The 17,903-nt window shown below is 42.6% G+C and overlaps 2 protein-coding genes across 2 annotated transcripts in view; both read right to left on the minus strand.

The window, feature by feature from the left end:
- Positions 1 to 1,153: 1,153 nt before the first annotated feature.
- Positions 1,154 to 6,692, minus strand: LEPROT (leptin receptor overlapping transcript). Its single transcript, XM_084290734.1, has 4 exons — positions 6,629 to 6,692; positions 6,436 to 6,511; positions 5,745 to 5,931; positions 1,154 to 4,417 (listed from the first exon to the last, which is right to left on the minus strand). Exons 1-4 carry the CDS (start codon positions 6,642 to 6,644, stop codon positions 4,301 to 4,303), a joined length of 396 nt encoding a protein of 131 aa, XP_084146860.1. The 5' UTR covers positions 6,645 to 6,692; the 3' UTR covers positions 1,154 to 4,300.
- Positions 6,693 to 7,484: 792 nt separating this feature from the next.
- The window catches only part of DNAJC6 (DnaJ heat shock protein family (Hsp40) member C6), a 43,653-nt gene continuing 33,234 nt past the window's right edge, over positions 7,485 to 17,903 (minus strand). Inside the window, exons 13-19 of the mRNA XM_084290937.1 lie at positions 17,272 to 17,424; positions 15,861 to 15,929; positions 14,994 to 15,128; positions 13,211 to 13,471; positions 12,699 to 12,844; positions 10,561 to 10,737; positions 7,485 to 9,687 (exon numbers count right to left, since the gene is read on the minus strand). Coding sequence (XP_084147063.1) covers positions 9,586 to 9,687; positions 10,561 to 10,737; positions 12,699 to 12,844; positions 13,211 to 13,471; positions 14,994 to 15,128; positions 15,861 to 15,929; positions 17,272 to 17,424 — 1,043 coding nt within the window. The 3' untranslated portion in view covers positions 7,485 to 9,585. The remainder of the gene's footprint in view (positions 9,688 to 10,560; positions 10,738 to 12,698; positions 12,845 to 13,210; positions 13,472 to 14,993; positions 15,129 to 15,860; positions 15,930 to 17,271; positions 17,425 to 17,903) is intronic.

Genomic DNA, 17,903 nt, shown 5'->3' on the forward strand with positions numbered 1-17,903 from the left:
ATTAAAATCAGAGTTACAGAGATCATTGTAGAGCTTTACATAATTTTCAGTTTAACAGTAACAGCCTCTGCACAGCTTCCCAGGACAAGTTTGTTTGGTTAATGTCTGGGTATTGATGAGCTTAGATTCATTTTATGACTGTTTAATTTTTTAGAAAGTTATCCAAGGTCATAACCAAGTAGGAAAGTGACAAGCTTAGAGGACTGAATTGACTGTAAAACCAGTTCAAGACTCAAGCATATTTGTTTTTTTCTCCCCAGCTAAACAAGTTGACAGGAAACGGCTCTGTCTGAGCAGCTACAAAAACAAGGGTGGGAGGAGTAGGAAAAATAAGTCATATCCTATATTATCATAGTACTGCCAAATCCAAAATTAGGTGGAATAAAGGAGTTCAGGAACCAAGTTTCCCATTCAAAATCTAGAGCCTGAAGTCACTCTATAAGCAGAGTATGAGTTGGGTGAGGCAGCACAGAATGGCAATCCCAAATATTTGTTCTGCAAAACAGGGCAATGATTTTGAATTGGCTGATTTGAAGTTCAAGCATACTCACCTCTTCCAAAGCTTAGATGCTCAAATCAAAGCAAAGAAAATATCAGAATTTAGAACCCAGACACTGCAGCCACCTTCTCCTCATGGCGGGTGTTTCACAGCCAGGGTTAAACCAACTGAGCAGGCTTCATTTTCGCAAGCAGCGGTGGGATCAAGATCACCTACTCGGTACTGCCACTAACTGAGCTACAGGAGTAATAGGAAGGAAAAGTGGGAAGGGAAGAGAGCTTTGATGCCCTGTTAATGATCAGGGGGACAGGTACCAAAACACCTGCAGGTAGCTCTGAGACACATCCTATGCAGCTCCAGAAAGGGTGTGAAAAAGATGTGGGAGAACCCCTGGCAAGATACATGTAGTCCCCGGGGATCACAGTGTCTGAAAACCCCCTCCAAGACCCTTTTTTACCCATTAAGAAACATCATCACCAGTACAACAGGCATTTGAACAACTCATTAACTTCCCTGCCGTGGCCATGTCTGGCAGCTACAGTACCCTTAGGAAAGCACTGGATATGTTGCTCCTCTCATCTTCCCTCTTACACAGGAGTCTTCTGTCAGCTCTTGAAATATAATAAAGACAAAGACTTAAACACCAGGTATGTTTACTCAGTTTTATTAGACAAAACAAAAAGAAAAGTAGGATGTGTCTTAATACTTCATCTCGAGAACCTGGCGATCACAGAAAAATAAGAATAGTGTTTACAAAAGTTACAAAAGCTGCACTGCAATCTGAATTACAGGAAATGTGATTAATTGACAAGGAAGCTTTATAAAAATGCAATAACAGATTTTCAGCTGTTTATGAAATAACGATCTTTCCATGTATAAGCATTCACAAAATCAGCACAGTATTGTAATTAAGGCACTTTGGATACATAACATTCACTTCCACGTATGAAAACAACTTCAGAGAAACCACAGGAAATTGCTACTGGTAGATAGTGACAGTGTGCCCAGTACTGGCCATCAGAGCACCAGGTTTGTGTCAATGAGTGAAGCTAGCATTGAGAATTTTTCTACCCTGACACTCAAACATTGAAAACTCGTCCAAGGAAATTTACTTCTAAAGAGCTCAAAAATTCCATGGTTTAAACATGGTTAAAATTAATTTTAAAAGTTAGACAATTTAAAACAGAAGTCCATGGTGAAATCTGCATGAAGTTCACATTAAGTATTAGTGCACGTAGCTGCATCACAAGAGAAGCATTCGCTTTCTTCATCCAATATCTACCTGCCATTTCATGAGGTACCCACCAACCACAGTAATATCCAAAGTAAATACAGTACAATAGCATAATTTGTCAAAGAAGCAACCTCTCCTTAACGATGTACTACTACTTCTAGTCCTCCTTTTCACTTCAGATTGTCACGTGCTCACTGCCTGTATCTGCCACACACACGCGCTATTTACTAACAGATCCTACAGTAACTGTTCTCTAATTTAAAGAAAAATTAATGTCAGCTTGTTTTTACTCCACTGTCTCAAAAGCAAAATCTCAGTGCTAACTGAATAGTTCTGTAGACTTCTATCGCAGCCGTTGGTCCATGAATTCGGAGGAGTGAAAATACTCAAGAACCTGCTGCAAGCCCAGGTATTTTAACAGGAGTTCAATGGAATGATTGCAATGACTTCAGGTTTGTGTAGAATCAGGCACTTCATTTGTATATTACTGTTGTTGTTTCACTTCACCGACTTCAATGAAAAATGCTGTGATACAGGGGAAAAAAGTGACTTCTTCAAAAATGAAAGCAGGACCTCTATGTAGAAACTGTGCTTGCTCTAAACAACTCAGCTCATAACTAGAACAGTTTCCCCAAAAGTACTTTACAATCAGTAGGACACAGCAGATTTCACTTGAAGTCAGGAAGAAGAAACTGGTGGACAACTTGTTTACACCCAGCATCTTTACAGGCATGTTCCTGCTTCATCTGTGAGGAAGCATTAACATTCAGAAAAAAAACTTGTCTTCTTCTGTTAACTCTTCTTTTACAAGAACGACAGCTTAAGGCACATTTCAGTATAAACTAGAGCTACTCAGCATTCCTCACCACTGAAGTGTTCACTTTATACACACCTGAAGTTTGTGTTTAAAGCATGTAATTAAAAGCTTTCTATCTAATCAAATAGAAGAATTATTTACCTTCCTGAAGGACGACACTCCACATTCCTACTGAAGTGACACTATGTTACTTGGTCCCCAGAATGACTTTTATACCTTTTTTTTTTCTACGGCCCTGAGCATGAACAAAAGACCAAGTATCAGAGTGCTCATGTAACATTCGTTAATTCGTAAAGCTTTGCTCTGTGCAACAATCCACAGGACTCTGTTTTGCAGTACACCAGTAATGAGGGAGTTTGGAGAGCATCCTAAGTAGTTCCATACAATTTAGTAGGCAGAAACCATTGCATCAGTGAAGCCGCCACATCTCGTAGAGTTGATTCTGTTACCTCTTTGCACAAGGTCCCTTACAGTTAATGCTGGGTGACAGCAGTCAGCTGTGAGCTAACAGGAATTATAAAATACTCACTTGCAATCTGCTAATCTAAAGAACTCAACAGTAAAACATACCCCACGTGGGAATTCAGTTTCTTACTTCACAGAACAGGAATCTCCTTATCTCCATTTTCCTATGGAATAATAAGCTAACGTGTCTACGTGTCTCTTCTTTTATCCCTTTGTAGGCTACTGAAAAGTCTTCTAGAGTTAGGGTTGTATCAGAATGCATCTGTATTCAAAGGATTCAGCAAGACAAAATAGTAACAAACTCACTTATAAATGTAAACGTTTAGTAAGATAATGCCATCAGAAAAATATAGTTTTAATATAATGAGCTTTTCTTACAGACAAGAAAAACTGTTTGAGTAAGTATGTTTTAAAAGCAATGAGAACTGAGGAGGGAAGTCCTACCCAGCAGAACACTCATTCTTTGCGATTTAGGCATTTTACACATAGGAATAGAGTTGTATGCTGTGATTGTAAGTGTCCTGAGAGTAGTTTCTTCCTCCATGAACCTTCCAGAGAAGTAATGTCAGCTCTGAGCATTAAAATACATTAGATTATTCCCAAAATACATCTACAGTCATTAAGTTGAAGAGGGACAAATCAAGAGGATCTTTAGAGGGGAAACAAAGTAGTTTCTAAATGAACAACATAAAAGGAAGGGAGGATTTTTAACCAGTTGTTTTGTTTTTTTTGGTTAGGCAATAAAAGAGCTTGCATAACTTATGTTTGTTATTTTTTTGTTATCAGGAAAATCAACTAGAATTACAATTGCTCAAATGGAAAGCAAGTACTCATTTATCCATAATCAAAGTAGAGAGGCAATCAAGTTGAACAACAGTAAGTAGGATAATCTTTCTATTGACCTATTTGGATTACATGGTTAAAAAAACAAAACACAGCCATGCTGACCAACGTCTCATACACCGATACTACTCTGATTAGAGCAGAAATTAATGCATATATACTGAAAAAAAGAGTAAAACAGTTTACATTTTCCAAACTTCTTTGTAGATAAATTTGCAAGGGCGATCCCAATTTTTACTGGACATGTTAAGAGCTGTCACAAAGGCCCTTCCCCCTTGGCTGACATTTTAAAAAGCACGTCATGATCTGGTAGTGGAAAGCTATGTCACATGCATATGCACACACGTACGCCTCGGCGTGCACACATACATATGTTGCAATACAGACACAGATACACACGGCGATGTATGCTGCAAAACGTTACCAGCGTCAGGGTGAGGTCCTACCACTGCTCCCAGCTAAAGTCATCTCCTCTACCAAACACAAGAAAAAAGCCTAAGATAGTAAGGAAAATGACTGCATTGCCAGCCAGCACCAGGCCACAGGCTCCCCATTTGATCTGAAATGCAAGGAAATGAAACAATCAAAGCAGTTCTTATAAGACAGGTACAGGGCAGTTAATTATACGCATTAGATAAGCTAAATGAAATACTACAGAAAGGTGCTAAAAGCATGAAGAGAAAAAACAAAGTATAAATAATTCAATTTATACTACTAATTACTTAATTAGCAACTACTTGTTATTAATGCAAGACTTCAACAGACAGACTAATGGTGCTACATTCTCGACCAAAATCATTACCTTGCCATACAAGTCACTAAAACATACCTAAGTTGCAGAAAAACTCAGTTAGATTAGTGTTCTCTTTTAAATATTAGGTATGAAAATAAAAGACAGACTTTCAAATAAATGCCAGGAACAAGCACAGAAAACAGCACAGGGCCTTAAAGGTAACAGGACCTTACAGCTTTCTGTAACTATCTGCCCAGCTAAGTTTATTATTTATTTTAAATTTATTTTTTATTTTATTTTATTTAGTTTATTTAGTTTATTATTTATTTTAAAGGACGTTTACTCTTAAAAGACACAGCTATGAATTAGAGTTCCCCCTCGTGGTCACTTCTGGTTCTGCCTGTTGCCAGGTCCACAACGGAACAAAAACATAACGCTGGGACATTGTGCGTTAAAATAAATTATAGCTAAGCAGACAGAGCTTTAGGCAAAACTGAAAGACCGAAGGGAAAACAAAACAAAACAAAACACAAACACAGGAATCTCATTAGGCAGTTTGGGAGACAGGACAAGAGAGTTCTTTGCCTTGGAAATAACCGTGACAAAAATCTCACCACTGAAGAGCAGTTCATAAAGCAAAGAAAGTAAGTTAGCAGAATTTCCTCAGACTTTGAGAGGACAAAGCATGAGCTTGAGAAATGCTCTGAAAACCAGGAGGGCAGTTCTGGCAGTCTGGCCTTTTATCTTTTAACTGATAACGTGCTCCAGTCACCAAGTTTTCAGCATCCTAGATGGACAAAGCAGACATTCTGAGATAAAAATAAGAAAGGTGGCGTAAGAAGCACCGGAAAAGCTGATGACAGAGAGAGGCATGAGATGAAGGAGGGGGCAATATCTTGTAGCGGGCCACAGCAAAGCTAGAAGAAAACATCTAAAAGCTTTTTAGTCACGTAAGTCATTTTGTTCAGGTCACAAAGCTGCACAGGCACAGAGTTTCAGCAGCGAGAGTTTTCATCAAAATCTAGAAACAGCACAGTCAAGAAATTACTGAAAGGATTCACCAACAAAAGTGGCTCACCGGGCTTAGAAAGAAACAAGGGCGTGCTTAAAGGTTATACTCAGTGACTGGTTTCTTATAACCAGCCGAACTCACCGCCTCGACCCGTGCCAGGATTATGGGGAACCCGAAGGCGGAGACCACGATGCCGGTGGTGAAGAAATACGCCAGCTCCCTGCAGGCGCTGCTGGCCGCGTCGCTGTCGTCACTCACCCTTTTTGCGATGAAGTGGGGAATGGGGCAGATGAAGTAGAATATTAAGACAAACATCGGCCAGTACACGCTGGGGAGAGGAAGAAAAAGAGATATATTGTCAGTTTAGTGCGTGTTTTAGTGGGAAGTGTGTTGTGTTCAGGAAAAGCGATCGCAGTAGCTGCTGCCTTACTTTGTGGTTGGAAAAATGGGCTTAAAGTCAGAGATTTAAGCAGAAGGTTTTGTCAGCAGGGCCCCCCCCACCCCCCTGCCTGGCAGGCTCAGCCTCTCACAGCCTCACGCAGGGCAGGAGCCGCCCCGGCACGCCCCAAAATTGGGTTATTGGGGGCTGCAGCCCCTCCGGGACACAACCGCAGCGCCTGAGGAGGTGCAGGACGGGAGGCAGCAGCAGCTTGCCCGAATCCGAGCGATTTCAACCCAAAACCATGGCAGCCACGAAACCGCACCCTACACGCACCGCGGGGCCGCGAGAAGCCCGGAGGGGAGCGTTTAAATAAAAATAATAATAACGATAATAATAATAATAACGATAATAAATAATAATAATAATAATAATAACGGGGCAGGGGCTCACCCGTAGTACTCCAGGGCGCAGCCCAGCATGAGGAAGGTCAGCCCGATGGCTCCGCTGAACGACAGCCCCACGAGAGCTGCAAGGGCACAAGGCGGCGGGGGGTTACCGTTGGGAACCGTTGGGCACCGACCGTTAACGGCCGTTACCGGGAGCAGGGGAAGGGGGGGGGGGGTACGGGGGGGGGGCCCGGTACCTTTGATGCCCGCCATGTTCCCGGCCGGCGCCCAGCTCCGCGGCCCCGCTGAGGTGGCGGCCGCCGCTTCCGCCTGCCGGCAGCGGGGCCCCGCCCGCGCCCAGCGCGTCAGCGGCCGCCCTTAAAGGGCCCGGCGGCGGCTGGGAGGGGAGCGCGGCTGCGGAAAGGGGCTGCGGGCCCTTTAAGGGGCGGGAGGCGGGAAGGGGCTGCCCGTCGCCATGGTAACGGGGCGGGGGGGGGCCCGCCCCTGGCAGGCGCTGAGGCGGCTGAGGGGACAGGGCCCCGTGTGCACGGCTTCACGCAGCACCCTCCCCAAAAAACCCTTTTCTCGCCCCAAAAAGCCCCTCCCCGGCAGCACCCATCCGTGTTAGGAGCCCCCGGCTCACCCCCCAGTTCCGCCACGTCGCTTTTAGGGCAGGTCTTCAAGCACTGAGGGTTTTGGCACCCCGTCATACAAAGGGGAAGCTTTGGCACAAAAGCCGCCTTTTTGGAGTAACAATTTTTGCAAAGCCCTTAGAACCCACCTCCCAAGGGAGATTTTCTTTAAATAGCCCCCATCTCAGGCTACCACCTCTTCTCATTCCATATCGGGTCTGATACAGACAAGTTATTTCCCAACAAATAAAACCCAGGGAATTCAATACAAATTTGCATCTTGGTATAGCTACTGCTAACGTAAAGATCTGGGACCTACAATATACTCAGCTTTTTTTTTTTGCTTATCCTGCACTTACAGAGAAGGTACCTGTTGAAAGCAAGCAGGCAGAATTCCCCCACCTCAACCCCCCAGCACAAACCACACCACAATGTTAATTTGAGCTTTTAATGTATATACAAATGTTTTAGACCAGTCACAATTTCATTGAGTATATACTGTATTTACAAAAATTACAATAATTTAGTCAAACAGTAAACCTGAACATTGATAACCTCTGTCACTACCAGATATGACAAGAATTTTTTTTTTTTTAGTTAATTATCTTGATATACATACGTCCTAATACTTTCATGCATCCATAAAAACATTAGGGATGAAGTAATCAAAGTTTAAGTGGGGTAAGGTTTCTTTTGGTAGATAAAGTTTAATGATGGATTTGGATTTTGTGAAGATGAGTATCCAGAGTTGTTTGCCATGACAAACTTGATACAAAGCTAATGTAGTTCTCATTATTAAAAAAAGTACATTATAGTAATGAGATCCTTTTTATTATATAGGCATAGGTCACAATATCTACAAATGTGAATGAGAAACAAACCAACGAATCACAGGAACATAATTCACATTCCAGATATCTCTTTAAATAAGACAAGCACATACTGGATCAAAACATTAATAAATAACATCCAGTTTGTTACTATTATCTTAAGGTCCTTTATATAAAAGGAGACCTATGTGTTGGTTTCACATTTTCAGTTAATGGTAGTAAATAATGGACCGATACAACAAAAGGATGACTTTTATACAGAAAGCAATGTACTTTGACACACTGTCTTTGCAGTAAAAGGTTTGCCACTTGAAAATTTAAGTGCAACAACAAGTGGATTGTCTTTAAAAACCACCAGCTTTAAAGACTCACATCAGATGGCAACCTGATCCCCAAGCAGCAAATACAAATGATTTCCTGCCTATCTTCTCCATGTACCTGCCTTCTCAAAGCGCAAATACAGATACAATTTGTTGGTAACTGAACTGCTAGCTTTAGTGATTCTAGAAAAGGAGAAAGTCAGATTTGGGGTGAGGAGCATAATTTGGTTTTTAACTAGGAAAGATGCTTCAGCAAAGATACTTCATTGTGATATTATTGCTTTGGTCCAAAACAAACTTCTAAGATAATCAATTTGCAGTGTATTTACCTCAAAAATCAGACCTGGCCCACAGATGTCTACATGACAGCTTGTACACCACGGTCTGAAAGTGAAATTGCAATGGGTTGCATTCTGCCAAGAGCCTTTGCCACATGTTCTGGAGCTGATAAAGGCATAGAGGTGATGCAGGTGGGCTGGAAAAAGTCTTCTGAATGCTCAGGAGGGGAAGTGCTACCTATAGTCTAGGAAGTTGCTAAAACTTCTCAGCAGAGTTTTAGCTTGTTGATATTTATTTTATTTGATGCTTTCAACCTACTGATGAGAACTTCATGGGAAGTACAGTGCTCATCCTTCCCTTTTTACAACTGTGGAACCACCCTTCCCCCCAGTTCATGATTCCCCCAGAACTGCTGTTTAACAAGCCAACAAGGTGCAGTTTAACATCAATTACTTGTTGTTTGCTTTAAAGACACTTGCTCCGTGATGCTGAGGAATTTGTTCCATACATTTCACTGCTGGACTGTGAGGTGAAGTACAGTATTAATGCATAAAGCAGCAGTAAGCTGCCACACTGATCAACCCAGGCTTTGGCTTTGTCTCTACTCAGACATACTATACTACATGAGCAATTAAGCAGCAAATGGTGACTGTTAGAAATGTGCCTAAATCACATCCGAGCACTTAAATTTGATAAAGGTTGATCCAAACCTAGGAAGAAAGTACATCAAAGTCTGGGCTTCACCACCAGTTAGAGAACTCAAGTGAAGTGTTGCCATATCACATTTTGCACACACACACACAAAAAAAGTAGGAAATTCACCAGATACACTGTGTCAGAGACAGAACAATTCCACCTTTTCCCAGAATGTGTTCTCTCTCACCCCACTAGAATCCAAAGGGGAAAAAAATGTTACGAGTAACTGTAGCCTCTTGGCTCCCATATGGCAAGCCAGGTGGCTAGAGTTCCTTTGAGCTCAGGATTCTTGAAACAAGTATAAGGAAACCTTTCTCTTGTTCTTCATGATAAGTATTAGGCTCTTAGTTTTCTGAAACTTCTGAATTTCCAGCCAGAGTTTGGTTGATCTGTGACATTTGTGACAAGAGACTATACAAGCACTAGCACAGGTTTGTAGTGGAGACTGAGAAAGTATCTAATACAAGGGTTTTTGTCCTTGGTTTTCAAATTCTGACCAGGCATCATTTAGCTCCATAAATATCATCTTTGCATATTGTTCATATGGCTGCCCGGTGGCCTGGAACAGAAACAGAAACAGAGATATCACATTTACCAAGTGCAACTACCAGAAGCAGACCTCTGTGCAGTTAGATTCTCAAGCCGTTATCGTTCAGTTTCCATAAATCGTTTTCATTTTTTTCTTTGACTCCAGTTGAGGGCTGCTTACCTTGTTTGTAGGTTAAAAGTTTCTTAGCTCTTCAGCTCTTTTGCTCCTCAGAGCTGATAGCCCCTCAGAAGCAATGCAGTCCCAAGAGGGGCAAAAAGCTTTAATCTAAGCTTTGCAAGAGGCACTTTACCTGCACTGAAGGGGGAGAGCTACCACTAACACACAGTTCCTTGATAAAAGCAGCATCCCTGCAATCCTCTCTGCAGCCTGCATCTTCTCAAGCCTTGCCACCCACTGCCCTGAAAACCTCAGAGCCTCCATTTCCTTCAAGGTGGAAGCCTCATCACCAGACAGTTTCCCAGATTGTGTCATTGCATGCAGGCTGCTAAGCGTAAGCAGCAAGACCAGAAGCCACAAGTCTGATAATCAGAACCTGATTCTTCTGTTTTAGAAGTTCAGCTGTAGGACCCACCCCTGCCTTCACCACATCCCCATCTCCTCTAGCAGGCACAATATTCTGGGCTGTCATTCACCAGAAACACAGCTTAGAGTCAAAGTGAAGGTGAGAATCTCTTGCTCAGAGTGGCTTGTAGCAAGCACAGACCTGGGACCAGACACAGTTGCAGTTCTCACCTTTAAATCTTGAAAAAATCTTGAACTAGAAAGTAACTACAAACTTGTTTGTACCAATTAATTATTCAACCGCATTTAACACGTTATAATTAATCTTACTTTTTGAGGACAGTGACGATTTCTGAACAGTGTGAACTAGGAAAATCTCACCTTGTCGGGATGAACGACAAGCACTGCCCGCCGGTAGACCTTCTTCACTTGCTCTGGCGTTACAAGATCTGCCATACTGACAGGCTTCCACTTGGTTTCCCCTGCCCACAAGACCGTGTGCATAGTGGACAGGAGCGCTCGTATATTTCTCTCCTTCCCTTCAATCCATTCCAGGACCTGAAGAGATGAACGTGAATCTTAATTTATGCCTTACATCAGATAATACAGATACATCAGATTCCGGTAGGAAAAGGTTTCTACATTTGAAAAGCAATGACTCCAAGGAGCATCTCGTATTTTTTCCCCAAGTTTTAGAAGGCCTTTGGGAGATATTTGTTGAAGATATCTGTCAGTTTTGTAATTTTTATGTCACTACTTGAAAGTTAAGAAACACCCAGAGCAACACCCCTGTTAAAATTACTGAGCTGGTCCATTGCAAAGAACACTTCCAAACAATCATTAGATGGAACAGTCAAAAGATAAATGAAATGTTTAACTGCGTGGCTCTTCGGCAAGCTTAATTGCATACTTAAAAATAAGCTTGATTGGAACTCTGCTGTGGATACACATCTTTAGAAGACTTTACTATTTAGATATGCACAAAAGACTCATGCTGAAAATTGGCTTCATTGCAAATCCTTTTAAACTCTGTGTCAGAAGCCTCAAATTGTCTCCATGTGCCTGATTTTTTTTTTAAATCTGTAATCCAGCAGTTAAATAAAACACTTCCCTAGATGATGCAGTCCCTCTTAGTGGTTGCCATTTTAGCCCACACTTGCAGAAAGGGAGGAGGACAGGGATGCAAACACCAAAACCAAAGTGTAAATAGACTCCGAGGCTTAAGAAGTGATTCAACAAAATAAAATGCATCAGAGCAAAGTGAATGGTATTGGGAATGGAGAATCACGCTTCAGTAATTCTGCAGCTTGCTGAGGGGAAAATGTCGCACACATCAAGTGGTACCACACGAATTGCTGAAGTTGTACAGCTCAGGAATTGAGAGAAGCGTGCCCGCCCAGCTGATGGCATGACTGCTGCCCAGCTCAATTACAAGCAGCATGGTTGCTGGCATGCACTTTCCAAATGTTAAACTTTCCAAAAAGTTAAAGAAAAAGTATTAATAACCACTCATTCTGCTCTTCTGGTTTTTAGAAGTTTGCTTGTCTTTTGCTTTGGGCTTTCACTCTCAGTTCTGTATCTTTCTGTAATTACAATTTGTGGCTTTATATTCCCAATGCAGAGTGGGACAGAATTGATTTCCTTCCCTTCATAATAGACCTGTAGTTTGGCAATTTATTCTGGTGAGATGAGGGAATTCCAAAGTAGACAAGATTAATGAGACCGAGGCTTAGTTCCATCAGCTGTGCCTGCTAATCAGAGCTGCAGTAATGTGGCAGACCGGTAGCCATGAACTGTGCAAGCCACTGTTGCTTGCCACAGTCTCGTTTAGGACAGAAATGAATCCTTGGAGTTTTAATTGCATTCCAAAGGATATTCACCTCTCCAGGATAGGTGTGAAAATGTGTTATATGAACAAACAGCAGGAAGCTCTCACTTTCTGCCCCAAGGCAGTCTCATTCTGAGGTGAGGTCCCTCATTTGGCCAAAAGTTGGGTTTGGCAGAAGGACAGGCAGAGACCTTAGCTTCTTACAAATGAGCCGGATGAAAGAGCAGCGATTTCAGGAGAGAGGGCGTTACTTTTAGAAAAACTCACTCCTTTCTCTAAGCGGTATCTCTCCTTCTGATGCAATAGTGGAGATTCTTTAAGATATTCTCCACTACCTGCAGTATCTGACCGTTTTCTGATCACATTGCTGTCTGGGACGTGGATGGGGAGCACAGCAGTTCATGACACTGCCAAGTTCAGACACCTACCTTATGGCAAACAAGGATGAGAGGTACCGTATGTGCTTGCAACCCAGCAATGCCATGAAGGATGTGCCCTAGATTAAGTGCTAAAACAGGAGCACAGCTTTTGGCCCTAGATGATCATTTGCTCAGCTGCCCCTCACATGCAGTAAAGCCAGTGACTGACTGCCCCCCTCCACCTTTCAGGAGCAGTGTTTAAGCAGCCTCCAGCATGAGGAGAGTGAAAGACAGATTGAATGACTAACCACATAAATAGGAACGTTGCTTACTTTCAGTTTTTCAGGGTCCATTTCCTTAGCCATTTCTTCCTTTCTCATCTCAGCTATTGTTTTGGGCCCCTTCTTGTCCTTGTGAGCATTAAAACCTTGGCCAGATAATAGATCTTCAAAATCTGCAGACACTTTTGGTTTTGAATCTTGAAAAGCAAGAAGTTGTTCTCACAATGCAGGTTTATTTAACACAGATTTTCCACCCCAGTCACCCTCCCCACACTCTACCAGTCTCAGAGTGCTGATGAATATATGTAGGTTCTCACAAAAGAGGTATAAGCTAATGCTACTTTAGAATTATCATCATCACCCATTTTAATCCAGGATTTTCTAAGTATTAGCATGCTTTAGAGTCTAGGACAGGACAAGTAGTGTTGAACTTCATAAATCAAATGATCAGCATGACTTGCTTGAGAGACTGTAGCCTGCTTTGGTGTTTGAGCATTAATGCAAATGTTTGAGCAGCATTGCAAAGAGCCAACCTTTTGGACACTGAACTCTGAAATGCTTACCAGCGTTAGCTGGTCCTTTTCCACGCTCGCTTTGTGCTCCCGGCATTGCTGAGAAACTCACGTTGTAATTGGGCTTGTTCTGGGGAGAGGCATGAGGCATGCTTGGCTGGGCTTTGGGCTGTGCCTGCTGCCAGCCGTAGCCAGCTCCTTGCTGCCAGCTGCTGCCGCCCATGGGCTGGGGAGAGGGCTTCTGCGGCGAGGGGGGGAATCCTCCTCCCATGCCTGTCGGCGTGGTTGGTTTACTGGCAAACGAAGGCCCACCTGCACGGTACGGGGAAAAGGAGTGACGGCGTGCGTTAGAAAACAGGGCAATGACTCACTTTCCGAAAAGGGAACCTAAACAAAATCCCCCAGGCGGCTGGCTTCCACTTTCAGCTCTGCCACAACCGTACTTTCGCAACATCATGCAAAGCCCTGCAACTTTCCTGCCACCGCTCTGCAAACTGCTTAAAAGACAGCACCCGCCTTTGGAGCTCGCAGTGAAATCAGAGCAGCAGCTTACTGGGGAAAAGCAGGGACAGTGACACCCAGCTAGCTGGGAACCACAGCTGCTGTGTTATAGAGGCACTGCCTAGTTGACACGCTGAAATACTATCTCCTCACGCTGTGCTGCTGTGGTGTTATCCCACAGAGGTGTTTCTTTCAGCACCTTGTTACTTTAGGGGCTGGTTCTCTGATTTAGTTTGTGCTGGGTGATATTTAGTGTTGATGTTTTATTATTTGAGACTAATCTCCACACTTAACTTTGAGCTCTGGAACATGCCATGGAAAGTGGGTCAAGTGCTTTTGACTTAGTTATGAACAACAAAAATGTGGTTAAATATCCTGTGCAAGCCAAGTCATTTGTTTTTGAACCCCATAGCTTTGCTACAGAATACATGCTTTAAAAGCACCTCAACCGCTCTGACATGAGTCTTGGCATTCTTTTTATTTTGCTCCTGCAGAGCAGCTAGTGATCCAGCAGAGGGAACTGGGAAACCTAATTCCAGAACCATGCTGGTACTGACGCAAAGGAGAAAACAAACATCAGATAAAACCACAATGGCTTGCAAAGAGCTGAGGGCAGTGACAAAGGGGAGAAAAATCTATTTACCAGAGTCAGGGAGACTGACATGCTGGATTTTAAGGAAAACTTAAATTATTTGTCAAAATTGACTTTTTAAATGTTGGGGCTGATGGTTTGCTGATAGTTTTGTGAGATAAAACAAGGAGGAAATGCTTGTCTCAGAGTCAAGTAAACAGTTCTTTGTGGCCAGGTGAAAATGAAAATGGATTTGGACTCCACTTTCCGATAATGCTGCAAATTGGAGCCAGACTAGTGAGGTTCCACAGGTTTCTTCAGAAAAGGAGGAAAGTGAGTCAAGGCTAGAAGGACAAAATATTTCCTCAAGGACCCCAGGAGCTTTAAAGAGCCAGCACCTGTTCCCAGGCACTGCTCCAAGGTCTACAGCAACAGTTCTGCATTTGGAGTTAAAATCATCAGTATCAAGAGTTTTTGTCTAAGGATGCTGCTGAGACTGAGGCTTCACTTTGCAAACCATGTAGCCTACAGGCTCCCAACAGGTTGTTAGCACTTTTTTTTTTTTTTTTTGATGGAACATCAGTAAAAGCACAGGCTTGCTAAAAACTTACAGAGAATTATGCAGGAGGGAATGCCTCAAAGTGGCACTGGCACGCAGCTAGGCTGAGAAAACCCACAAAGTTCTTTGTCATATATCAGGTTGTTCATTTTATTTCTCTAAGACAGAGGAAGCTGGTAACGTTTTGTGTAAGGGATGCAAACCTGCTAAACTCGCTCCAAGAGTCCCCAGGTCAGCAAATGGATCCAGTGTTTGGGGTTTAGGCTGATGAGTAGGAGTGCTATGGAGGGATCCTGTAGGACTGGTGGCAGCTGACCTGCTTCCCATACCTAGGCCGCCTTAAAGAAAGGAAAGGGGAGAAGAAAAAAAAAAAACAAAACACATCAATTTTTATCCTTATTTTAGCTGAGTGCAGCTCTTAACCAGTGCTCAGTCACATAATGTTACAAGACTGCTGTTAAAATTAAGTGTATTGTTGTCAGGTTCCTGAGCACTCTCAATTCAGCGTTGGCCCAGACTGCTTGCACTCCCACTCACAATTAGGCTCAGCAACGAGAACATTCCCCAGACTGTCTGCAGTGACAGAGTAATTATGATAAATGGATATATTTTAAGAACTAAAAGCCTTCAGGAAGCAAGTTTTGGTAGGACACACATACTCTCCCAGGAGTAAAAAAGAATCATGCTGTTATTTAGCAGCATCCAAGGAATGTACAGCATTTCCCAGGTCCTCCTGACTCCACATCTTAACAAAACAAAATTGCATACACCCCCACCTGTCCCACCTCAAGCCCTGGTCTTCTGAGGAAGGAAACACAGATTTTTGAAGAAGTTTAGCAATCTCTAGCCAGACGCTCACATGGATGACTGGGAGAGCAGAGCAATAGTACTTGCTGCAGTTCAGACAAGACTAAAATCCTGATCCAAGCTTTGCTGTATTAATCAATGTATTAATCAATGTGCTAAGCAGCAGAAAGTGGCAACTCATTGTCTGCAGTCACTGGTAGCCTCTCCTCTCTCAGGGTTCACTAAGGGTTTCTTAAGTGTCCTTATGTTCTTACGACACATACCTGGTTTGCTGGGCCAGTCCCAACCGCCTGAAACATCTGGTTGTATGGAAACCGTTGGTGTGCTAGAAGCTAAGCAGAATGAGTACGTATAAACATCTCAGAGCAATACAGCAAAAACAACATAATCCAGCACCTAGGAAGGGCAGGGAGCAAGGAGCAAGAGAGACAGTACAGGGCTGTGTCCATTTGCTAATTGGAGTGAACTTCTGCCCCACAAAGAACATTGAATATTTACAATTTTTTTCTGATCTCATACTATACAGAGGTGAGCAGGGAAGGACATAGATTTACAGTCTTCATTTCATGGCAACTTTAGCCAGAGGCTTTGTATGTAAGTTTGTATAACCTTATCACCAGAATAACATAGGTTTTTGCCTTTCTGAACACATCACAACCCAAGCAAATATCCTATATGCAAAGGGCAAGGATGGAGATCACAAATACAGCAGAGCAGCACCCACACAGACATAAGCCATAAAGAAAGCAGTCTTTTCTTTAACGTTGTATCAAAGTCTGTCCATCTATACAGTTCACCCTGCCAGCTTTTCATTATACATAGACGCTAGCGTTGTAATTTAACACCTCATCATGCTGGGATACCATTTAAATTCCTTTCATTAGTGCAGCCAGCTCCGAGTGTGACCTGAATGTCTTATTCACAGAGTTAATATCCAGTACCCAAATTTGGCAAAGCAAGGATGTAAGCAGTGCCAGCAACACACTAGTTGCCCCTTTTGTCATTCTGACTTTCCAGGGAGGCTTTCTTATGCATGGGACATGTGTTAGATGGCCAGACACAAACAAATTAGTATCTGAATGTGTTTCAGTCAGGGAAGGTTGTAATATTAAGTTTTGGCATGGGGGGAGAAAGGGACAGCTAAGGGACATTATTTCAAATGAAGAAAGAGATTAAAAGAATCCAAAGGAAAAATAATATTTTCTTCAAACTAGAAATTAGAAAGTCAAATTTAACTGGGAATTTGGCCAGGATTAGTATCAGATCTACAGAAAGCAGATACCTTTAACTAAAGTCACCAAAGGACACGTGTTTTCTCTAGCAGGCTTAATATGCCATGCTCTATTTAGTTTAATTAATGGCAGTTTGTTCAAACGAGACCTCATAACCACAGGAATATGCAGGCAGACATTCTTCATGGTCTCTTTTCTCATGTATACAAATAGCTTAATTAATTAAGTATAGGACTTGAACAAAACAAGTCTCGTCCTACCACACTTCAAATATGAATATGCTGTAAGTCTGGAGACAAAAGGCCCTTTCCTGTTTCGTGGGGTTTGTGTGGTTTACAGTCATTTCATGGTAAGCATTGGTTTGTACTTAATGGCTCCATCACAATTTAAAAGCAGCATTTCACGTTTACTTAAACACACCAGAAGATCCTCACGCTCTTACCCATGTGAAAGGGATCGCTGTGCACAGTTGGTGAAGGACTTCTCGTTGCCTGAAGGAAAGGATCACCGGGGACATTTGCTGAACCAAGAAAGGAACCCAGGAGGTCTGGACCAGCTTGCTTAGGGCTACTTCCAAATGGATCAAAGGCAGTTGCTGTAAAACAAATGTGAGAAAACAAAATCACTAACCATGTACAAGGACTACTGCACTACCTCTGGAAGGTGCCAAAGACGTCAGCCACAGCATCGCTCACGCCAGTGCCTCCTTAACAAAATGAAAAAAAATGACTGTTTCCGTACAAGAAAGTTGGCAGGCATTGCAAATACTTTTAAGTTATTAGTTGCTGAGAAAAAGTAAAGTAAGCATACTGTGCTCTTTGAATTATGCACGCGTTGACAACGTGTCAGCTCTCAAGCTGTAACATAAAGGATTAGGCAAACCAAACCCAGGGAGGCTGTGCAGTTAAGCACGGTGCAGAAACCTGCTGTTGGAGCGGGCCAGTTGCTCTCATTTTGTCTTTGGCAGAAATGACCACCTATTTCAGAGACCCTCAGTGAATCTGAGCAACTTGGACTGGACTCCTTACACTATTTGATTACACATGGTTTTCACTTGCCCTCCTCTGCTCACTT

Source organism: Netta rufina, assembly GCF_964035555.1.
Source record: "Netta rufina genome assembly, chromosome: 8".
NCBI classification, from domain to species: domain Eukaryota; kingdom Metazoa; phylum Chordata; class Aves; order Anseriformes; family Anatidae; genus Netta; species Netta rufina.